The following is a 10751-nucleotide window of genomic DNA, read 5'->3' on the forward strand; positions in this document are numbered from 1 at the left end:
ACCATACCCGACTAACTTGTTGTAGTTTTAGAGGAGATGAGGTCTCAAACTCCTGACCTTAGGTGATGCGCCCGCCTCGGCCTCCCAACGTGCTGGGATTACAGGTGTGAGCCACCGCGTCTGGTCTCTGCTTTGTTGTGTTAGTTTTCTTTATCGACTTCATCACAATTTAAGATGGTTTTGGTTTTAATTTACCTTCTCCCGCACCCGACCAATTATCTCATTCTTAAAGGAGTCTCTGAACCAAAAAGGTTAACAACTATTTCTCTCCTTTAACATTTTTGGACCATCCTGGCTAACACAGTGAAACCCTGTCTCTACTAAAATTACAAAATATTAGCCAGGCATGGCAGCGGGCACCTGTAGTCCCAGCTACTCGGGAGGCTGAGGCAGGAGGATGGTGTGAACCCAGGAGGTGGAGCTTGCAGTGAGCTGAGATCGCTCCACTGTACTCCAGCCTGGGTGACAGAGTGAGACTCTGTCTCAAAAAATAAAATAAAATAAAATAAAATAAAATAAATGAAAATATTAATAACTGTTCAATTTATGTAATGGTTTATTGAGGCTCCTTGCATATACTATTTTTCTATTGTTTAGCATGCTTTAACATGTTCATTAAAACATGTCTTTTAAAGAGGAAAAGTTTGTGTATTAGATTTTCATCTCAGTGAATGCAGACACTCATTTTAAAAGTTTTTATCTGGGGCCGGGTGCCGTGGCTCATGCCTGTAATCCCAGCACTTTGGGAGGCTGTATTAGTTTTCTTTATCAACTTCATCACAGTTTAAGATGGTTTTGGTTTTTATCTACCTTCCCCCACACCCAGCCAAATAATCCCATTCTTAAAGGAGTCTCTGAACCAAAACGTTAACAATGTCTCCCCTTTAATATTTTTGGACCATCTGGTGATCGGGTGGATCACCAGAGGTCAGGAGTTTGAGACCACCCTGGCCAACAAGGTGAACCCCATCTCTACTAAAAACACAAAAATTAACCGGGTGTGCTGGCGCGAGCCTGTAATCCCAGCTACTCGGGAGGTTGAGGTGAAGGGAGAATCGCTTGAACCGGAGAGGTGGAGGTTGCAGTGAACCGAGATCATACCACTGCACTCCAGCCTGGGAGACAAAGCGAGGCTGTCTCAAAACAAACAAACAAACAAACAAACAACAAGTTTTTATTTAGGAGAGACACAGATTCCTGAGAAATAGGGTCAATGTTCCCTGATCTCATCTAAAAAATAAACTCAGGGCCGGGCGCAGTGGCTTATGCCTGTAAACTCAGCACTTTGGGAGGCCAAGGCAGGTCGATAACCTGAGGTCAGGAATTCAAGACCAGCATGGCCAACATGGTGAAACCTCGTCTCTACTAAAAATTAAAAAATTAGGGCTGGGCGCGGTGGCTCATGCCTGTAATCCCAGCACTTTGGGAGGCCGAGGTGGGTGGATCACAAGGTCAGGAGTTCGAGACCAGCCTGGCCAAGATGGTGAAACTCCGTCTCTACTAAAAATACAAAAATTAGCCAGGTGCAGTGGTGGGCACCTGTAATCCCAGCTACTCAGAAGGCTGAGGTGGGAGAATTGCTTGAACCCAGAAGGCGGAGATTGCAGTGAGCTCAGATGGCACCACTGCACTCTAGCCTGGGTGACAGAGCAAGACTCCGTCTCAAAAAAAAAAAAGTTAAAAAATTAACTGGGCATGGTGGCAGGCACCTGTAATCCCAGCTACTTGGGAGACTGAGGCAGAAGAATCTCTTTTTTTTTTTTTTTTTTTTTTTTTTTTTTTTTTTTTTGAGACGGAGTCTCACGCTGTTGCCCAGGCTGGAGTGCAGTGGCGCGATCTCGGCTCACTGCAAGCTCCGCCTCCTGGGTTCACGCCATTCTCCTGCCTCAGCCTCCTGAGTAGCTAGGACTACAGGCGCCCGCCATCGCGCCCGGCTAATTTTTTGTATTTTTAGTAGAGACGGGGTTTCACTGTGGTCTCGATCTCCTGACCTTGTGATCCGCCCGCCTCGGCCTCCCAAAGTGCTGGGATTACAGGCTTGAGCCACCGCGCCCGGCCCAGAAGAATCTCTTGAACCGAGGAGGCAGAGGTTTCAGTGAGCCAAGATCTCGCCATTGCATAGCAGCCTGGGCAACAAGAGCAAAAATCTGTCTCAAAAATAAATAAACAAATAAAAATGAAAAAAAAAAAACAAAACCTCAGAAAAATGATTCATACCCTCTGTATCTGATGTTCAATTAAAATTAATACTAACTTTTTTATAGAAAGAAATATTTAATGAAATCTAAGAGTTTTATGTTACTTATTGCAGGTCGCTGTTTGAAGACCAAATGAAAGACTACTAGAGATCAAATGCTCCAGTTCCCCACCTCCAAAAATCAGGGATCCTCCTTCTCTTTAATTCACTTATTCCATAAAGAGCAACCAGAATTTTCTTTTTTTTTTTCTTTCTTTCTTTCTTTCTTTCTTTTTTTTTTGAGATGGAGTTTCGCTCTTGTTGCCCAGGCTGAAGTGCAATGGTGCAATCTCGGCTCACCTCAACCTCCGCCTCCTGTGTTCAAGCGATTTTCCTGCCTCAGTCTCCCGAGTAGCTAAAACTACACGCCCGGCTAATTTTGTATTTTTAAGTAGAGACAGGATTTCACCATGTTGGCCAGGCTGGTCTCAAACTCTTGACCTCAGGTGATCTGCCCACCTCGGCCTCCCAAAGTGCTGGGATTATAGGCATCAGCCACCTTACCCAGCGTAACCAGTATTTTCACCATGCCAGGGGGGAACAAGATCACTGGAGGGTCTCACATCAACAATGAAATTCCCTGACCAGGAAGTAACATGTGTCACTTCTGCTTACCCTACAACGACCAGAACTAGTCACATGATCTCATCCAGCCTAGTGCTAAGAAACACAATCCTACACGGGTGTGGTGGTTCATACTTGCAATCTCAGCCCTTTGGGAGGCTTAGGCAGAGGATCACTTGAGGCCAGTAGTTTGATGCCAGCCTAGGTAATATATGGAGACCCTGTCTGTACAAGATTAAAAAAAAAAAAAATTTAGGTGTGGTGGTGCATGCCTGTGGTCCTAGCTACTCTGGAGGCTGAGGTGGAAGGTTTGCTAGAGCCCAGGAGTTCAAGGCTGCAGTGAGCTCTGATTGCAACACAGTGCTCCAGCCTCAGCTGAACTTCTCTTTTGTAAAACTGATTACTGACTTCTCTTTTATTTCATGCACCTAAAATCTCTTGGCCCAGTAGTTTCTGCCATTCACGTGATTTCAGTGGAAAATGTGTGCCTATGTGAGAAATTTGGGGATGGGTCAGGAGATGAAGGTAGTCTTAAAATGAAACAGAATGATGTAACAGCTGCCTAACTTGGCATCTATTCACACCTCTTAATCTCTTTTATTTTAAAATATATATATATTTTATTAAGATAAAAGAGGCCAGGCACAGTGGCTCACGCCTGTAATCCCAGCACTTTGGGAGGCCACAGTGGGTGGATCACCTGAGGTCAGGAGTTCAAGACCAGCCTGGCCAACATGGTGAAGCCCCATCTCTGCTAAAACAAAAAAATCACCCGTGGCACATGCCTGTGATCCCAGCTACTCGGGAGGCTGAGGCAGGGGAATTGCGTCCGGGAGGTGGAGGTTGCAGTGAGCCGAGATCGTGCCATTGCACTCCAGCCTGGGTGACAAGAGCAAGACTGCATCTCAAAAAAAAAAAAAAAAAAAAAAAGGTAAAAGAAATTAAGAATATTAAATACTCTTAATTAAGTGCTCCTAATCTACTATTAAGTACTAGAGAGTATTTAATAAGCCAAAAGGAAGACAATAAAATTTCCCAGAATTCCACCAGTCAGTATAATTTAGTGATTTATTCTTTCAACTATTACTTGAATGTCTACTCTGCAGGAGGCGCTGTGCAGGCTGTTAGGGACCTGATTGCAAACAAGAGTCCACGACCTGATATGCTCTATCATTTAAAGCAGGAGTCAGCAAATGATGACCCATTGGCCAAATCCTACCCACCAAAAGAGGTGGTAAATATAATGACTGCTTTTTACACTGTAATGGCACAATTGAGTAGTTACAACAGAGACCACATGGACCCAAAATCCTAAAATATTTACCATTTGGCCTTTTATTGAAAAAGTTTGCCAATCCCTTGTTTAGAGGCAATTGGTCACTAATTTTGTCAGATTATTCTTAGTTACTTAGTAATTTAAGCCATTTTAGGCTACACACCAGTGGCTCATGCCTTTAATCCCATCACTTTGGAAGGCCAAGGAGGGTGAATCATTTGAGGCCAGGAGTTCGAGACCAGCCTGGCCAACATGGTGAAACCCCATCTCCACCGAAAACACAAAAGTTAACATGGCATGGTGGCATGCGCCTATGATCCCAGCTACTTGGGAGGCTGAAGTGTGAGAATCTCCTGAGCCTGGGAGGCGGAGGTTGCAATGAGCTGAGAGATAATGCCACTGCAGTACAGCCTTGGTGGCAGAGCAAGACTCTCTCAAAAAAAGAAATAAATAAATAAAAATAAATAAATAAAAATTTAAGCTATTAAAAATTTTTTTTTCTAGTTGTTGCTTATATAAAGAAATACATTTGAGGCTGGGCATGGTGGCTCAACACTTTGGGAGGCCGAGGCGGGTGGATCACCTGAGGTCAGGAGTTCGAGACCAGCCTGGCCAACATGGCGAAACTCCATCACTACTAAAAATACAAAAATTAGCTAGGCATGGTGGCGGGTGCCTGTAATCCTAGTTACTTGGGAGGCTAAGGCAGGAGAATCGCTTGAACCTGGGAGATGGAGGTTGCAGTGAGCCGAGATCACGCCATTGCATTCCAGCCTGGACAATAAGAGCGAAACTCTGTGCCAAAAAAAAAAAAAAAAAAAATTACATTTGATTCTTGTATTAACATCCTAGCCAATATCTTTCTTAATTAATCTATTAATTCTAATCATTTCATTTGAATTTTTTGGATATTGTTATATGATCATGTCATATGCAAATAACAGTTTTATTTATTCCCCTCTAATTATTATACTTTTTATTTTTTATTTATAGCATTAGCTAGGATTATTAAATAGAAATGCTGATAGCCAGTATCCTGTGTCTTTCTTAATCTCAGGCAGAAAGCTTTAATTTGTTTTTTAGGTTTTTTGGAGACACGGTCTCACTGTGTTGCTCAGACTGGAGTACAGTTTTTATAACGCTATTCACAGGCACATTCATTACCCACTATGGCTTTGAATTCTCGGTCTCAAGTGATCTTCCTGCCTCAGCCTCCTAAGTAGCTGGAACTGCAGGCATGTGCCATCTCACTAGATTTTTTTTTTTTTTTTTTTTTTTTTGGAGACAGGGTTTCTATTTGGCTTCTCAGCTGGAGTGCACTGGCACCCTCACACCTCACTGTAACCTTGACTTCCTGGGCTTAAGCGATTCTCCCACTTCAGCCTCCAGAATATCTGGGACTACAGGCACATGCTACCACTCCTGGCTAATATTTTAACATTTTAAATTTTTTTGTAGAGATTAGGTCTCACTATATTGCCCAGGGGGTTCTCAAGCTCCTGGTTTCAAGCAATCCTCCCACCTCGGCCTCCTAATGTGCTGAAATTAGAGGCGTGAGCCACTGTGTCCAACCCTGGCTTATTTTTAAGTATAAAATTTTCATGGAAATGCCTTCATGTATATCGAAGGAATACATATTATTGGGAACATTTTCCTTTTTTTTTTTTTTTGAGACGGAGTCTCACTCTGTCGCCCAGGCTGGAGTGCAGTGCAGTGGTGCAATCTCAGCTCACTGCAAGCTCCGCCTCCCAGGTTCACGCTATTCTCCTGCTTCAGCCTCCCCAGTAGCTGAGACTACAGGTGCTCGCCACCACGCCCGGCTAATTTTTTGTGTTTTTAGTAGAGACTGGGTTTCACTGTGTTAGTCAGGATGGTCTCCATCTCCTGACCTTGTGATCCTCCCGCCTTGGCGTCCCAAAGTGCTGGGATTACAGGCGTGAGCCACTGCGCCCAGCCCCCCATTTTCCTTCTAAATACTTTTCTGAGTTTTGAAACTGCATATTTTATAATCTAATCTTTGTACTTTACATATTATAGAATGCTTAATATGTAGGGGTTATTCTAAGTACATCTGCATGACAGAGTTAAATTAGCCCTCCAGAAGTAGTTTATAGTTTGGTTAGAAGACATTGACACACAGGCATGAGCAGTGACTCATGCCTGTAAGTCCAGCAATTTGGTAGGCCAAGGTGGGCAGATCACCTGAGGTCAGGAGTTCAAGACCAACCTAGCCAAAATGGCGAAACCCCATGTCTACTAAAAATACACGTATTAGCCGGGCGTGGCAGCAGGTGCCTGTAATCTCAACTACTCAGGAGGCTGAGGCAGGAGAATCACATGAATCCGGGAGGTGGAGGTTGCAGTGAGTTTAGATTGAGCCACTGCACTCAAGCCTGGGTGACAGAGGGAGACTACGTCTCAAAAAAATAAATACATAAAAAAGAAGACATTGACACAGGGAAGAGCACAGACAAAGGTGGAGAGTGATAGGCTTGGCACATTTTGGCACAGAAAGGAACTGGGAGAAGTATAATCTGGGCCTGGAGAGGCAGCAGGAACAGATCTTCTGGGGCTGAAAGTTGTGGTCAGGATTTGAGATTTTATGAGGGCAATGGAGAAGCTGGAGAATGGCATGATACAATTTGCATTTTTAAAACTTTCTCTGGTTTGCTTATTTTACTTTTTATTTTTTAGAGATGAGGTCTCACTCTGTGGCCCAGGCTCGAGTTCAGTGGCTCAGTCACAGCTCACCACAACCTGGACCTCCCAGGCTCAAGTGATCCTCCCACCTCAGCCTCCAGGCTAGCTAGGACTACAGGTGCACACCACATCACGCCAGGCTAATTTTTTTTTTTTTTTTTTTGAGACGGAGTCTCACGCTGTTGCCCAGGCTGGAGTGCAGTGGCGCGATCTCGGCTCACTGCAAGCTCCGCCTCCCGGGTTCCCGCCATTCTCCTGCCTCAGCCTCCTGAGTAGCTGGGACTACAGGCACCCGCCACTGCGCCCGGCTAGTTTTTTGTATTTTTAGTAGAGACGGGGTTTCACTGTGGTCTCGATCTCCTGACCTTGTGATCCGCCCGCCTCGGCCTCCCAAAGTGCTGGGATTACAGGCTTGAGCCACCGCGCCCGGCCAACCAGGCTAATTTTTAAAAAATATTTTGTAGGCCAGGTAAGGTGGCTCACGCCTGTAATTCCAGCATTTTAGGAAGCCAAGTTGGGCCTGTCACCTGAGGTCAGGAGTTCGAGACCAGCCTGGCTAACATGGTGAAACCCCCGTCTCTACTAAAATAATATAAAAATTAGCTAGGCGTGGTGGCACAAACCTGTAATCCCAGCTTCTCGGGAGGCTGAGGCAGGAGAATCATGAACCTGGGAGGCAGAGGTTTCAGTGAGCTGAGATTGTGCCACTGCACTCCAGCCTGGATGACAGAGTGAGATTTTGTCTCAAAAAAAAAAAAAAAAAAAATCAGCTGGGTGTGGTGGTGGATGTCTGTAATCCTAGCTACTTAAGGTAGGCTGAGGCAGGAGAATTGCTTGAACCTGGGAGGCAGAGGTTGCCGTGGGCTGAGATGGCACCACTGCACTCCAGCCTGGGAGACAAGAGCGAAACTCTGTCTCAAAAAATTAATAATAATAAAATAAAATTAATTTAAAAATTTTTGTTAAGATGGGGTTGCTCTAGGTTGCCCAGGCTGGTCTCGGAACTTCTGGGCTCAAGCAATTCTCCCTCCTCCACCTCTCAAAGTGCTAGGATTCAATCTTCAGCTTTCTGGAAGGGTTCACCTCAAGACCCTTTAATTTATCTACCAGCCAATGTTACCAGTCACTTCCTGGCCACCTCAGCCCCTCACCTCACAGTTAATCTCAACATCATGACACAGTCCAGTAAGACTCACCTCTCACTTTAAATCATTAAAGAACAGTCGAAATTTATTGAAAGTTTCTCAGGGATGAAGAGGAGAGGCTTACACAACAGGGATGAAGAGGAGGGGCATCATAACAAAAACGAAATTTTTGAGTATTCTTTCCCCTGCCCCCGACTCCAATGTTCCATTACATACATCCATGGCCCAAAATATCTTTAAATTAAAAAATTGAAAACCTCCACCTTGCTCCTCACCATGCCCTCTTTCCTCCCCACCCTTAGTCCTTGCCCTCTGTGTCCCTTTATCCCTTTATGCAGAAGTAATCTTAGCCTCTTGTGATTTAATTTTTCCTGTCATTTTGAATGTTCGGGTGGAGAAGGGGAGTGGAAGTTACAAGGAAGAAGGGACAAAAGTGTGTTGGGGAAGACTTATCTGATAATATATTTACAGTACTTTAGAAAAAAAGAAAGTAGGCTGGGCGGGGTGGCTCATGCCTGTAATCCTAGCAGTTTGGGAGTCTGAGGTAGGCGGATCCCCTGAGATCAGGAGGTTGAGACCAGCCTGGCCAACATGACGAAACCCTGTCTCTACTAAAAATACAAAAATTAGCTGGGTGTGGTGGTGCGCACCTGTAATCCCAGCTACTTGGGAGGCTGAGGCAGGAGAATTGCCTGAACCCAGGAGGTAGAGGCTGCAGTGAGCCGAGATCGTGTCACTGCACTCCAGCCCGGGCCACAGAGTGTGGCTCTGTCTCAAAAAAGGCCAGGTGTGGTGGCTCACACCTGTAATCCCAGCATTTTGAGAGGCCGAGGCAGGTGGATCACCTGAGTTCAAGGCCAACCTGGTCAACATGGCGAAACCCCGTCTCTACTAAAAATACAAAAATTAGCCATGTGTGATGGCAGGCGCTTGTAATCCCAGCTACTCGGGAGGCTGAGGCAGGAGAATTGCTTGAACCCAGGAAGCCGAGGTTGCAGTGAGCCAAGATGGCACCACTGCACTCCAGCCTGGGTGACAGAGCAAGACTCAAGAAAGCTACTTTTGATACCTTGAGGCAACCCAGATGAGACTCCGCTTTAAATTTATAAGCAAGAACTTGAGTGCCTTTGTCCACAGCTCCTGCGTGTTCAGATGGGTTCTGATGGAATAGCATTCCCCTCGGCCGCCAGCGTCCTCCATCAGGCCCGTCTCCACCTGGATCCTGTAGGGCAGACAGAGGCCCAGCTCACCCTTCTCAGCCTCTTCCTTGAACTGCTGCATGCAGTCCAGGAAGGCCATCATCGCGCGGTCGAACTTGTTATTGAGGAAAACATCCTGCCCCCCGTAAGAGAACAAGGGGAGCTCAGTGCCCTCATCTGTTAAAGACTTCAGATAGGAATGGTTTCCGCAGGGGATGAGTCGATACCTCTGAAACTGCAGTCCAATTGTATTGGCCAGGGCAAGGAGCAGCAAAGCCGCCTGTCCCCAGGCAGCGTTAATCTCATTCCAGCCCACAGGGACAGTGGGGAGGCAGCCCAACCTGAAGTTATTGATGACGCCCAAGGAGCCCTCCACCCAGATCTCAAACGTGGCAGTGAAACAGTTGATTTCCTTCAACCGGTCCATCTGGACCCTGGCATATTGCAGCTGGTTCTCCACGTTCCCCAGCTGGTCAAGCAGTTCCAGCTGCTGCCACTTCAAGGCACTGTACTCCCTGTAGTACCGCCTCTCCTGCTGACCCAGCTCCGCAGCCTCTGCCTGGGCTGCCTCGAGATCCGTGGCTGCTCTTGCATTGCTCCTGTCCACATCCTCCAGCTCCTGCACCAGCCTGGCCTCCTCCAGCTCCAGGTCCCGCAGCTCCGCCCGCAGCGCCGCCGTCTGGTCCTCGCTGGTCGCCAGCATCCCGGTCTCCAGGCAGCGTTGGTAGTTCTGACTCTCAGCTTCTGTGAGAGCGAGCTGGATGTCCAGCTGCTCTAGAAGACTGTCGGTGCACTCTTCACACAGGGGATGGTCCACATCTTCTTGGCCAGAGACGATGTCAAAAATGTCACCAGCTGCCTTCTGGATGCTACTGAGCGTTTGCATGGCGCCAAGCTCCCCCAGCAGCGTGAAGACGTTGGCCTGGTCCTTGGACACACTGCCATCACCTGGAAGGGGTCTGCTGGAGGCGCCGTCCTGTGGTTCCTCAGCATCTGTCACCTCGCTGGTGGTGGCGCCGGGCTCCGGGGTGTCTCCGGGCCCAGCCTGCCCGGAGGTGGGCGCCGCGGCTGCAGGGAGGCTCCCGGACTCCGAGGAGCAACTCAGCCTTAGAGCCTGGTGGCAGCGCTGGCACAGGAAGCGGATGGAAGTCATGGCGGAGGGACTGACTCCTGCCTTGAGTCTAATTTTCCTGAGGCTCCCAGTTGCTTATCATTTTATAGCTTTTCAGGTCTTTCTAGAAGAGTGATCCTTTTAAAATGCACATGTCGTCTTGTCACTCTCCTACTGAAAATCCTACAATGGTACCCTCCCTCGGTACCTGTAGACCCCCTTCAGCTCCTTACAGGCCCGGGATTATTTCCAAAAGGAAAATCTGATCACCTCCTTTTCCTCCTGTACCACGTCCAAGGCACGCCTTAAGAGTAATCTTGCCAGAACTAAAATCTCATCATGGCACTGCCGTCCTTACAGTGTTTAACACTCTTATCTAACCTTAAGATCAAGTCCAATCAACTTTGGCCGAGGGCGTTGGCTCATGCCTGTAATCCCGGTACACCGGGAGGCCGAGGCGGAAGGATCGCTGGAGGCCAGTAGTCCCAGAATACCCTGGGCTACATAGGCAGACCCCTTC

The 10751-nt window shown here is 47.0% G+C and overlaps 1 protein-coding gene across 1 annotated transcript; it reads right to left on the reverse strand.

Moving 5' to 3' along the window:
- Positions 1-8977: 8977 nt before the first annotated feature.
- On the reverse strand, positions 8978-10273 carry LOC105474659 (beclin 2). Its single transcript, XM_011729476.2, has one exon. The coding sequence runs from the start codon at positions 10271-10273 to the stop codon at positions 8978-8980; it is 1296 nt and encodes a 431-aa protein (XP_011727778.1).
- Between the last annotated feature and the right edge of the window lie 478 nt (positions 10274-10751).

This window comes from Macaca nemestrina, chromosome 1 (assembly GCF_043159975.1).
Source record: "Macaca nemestrina isolate mMacNem1 chromosome 1, mMacNem.hap1, whole genome shotgun sequence".
NCBI lineage: Eukaryota > Metazoa > Chordata > Mammalia > Primates > Cercopithecidae > Macaca > Macaca nemestrina.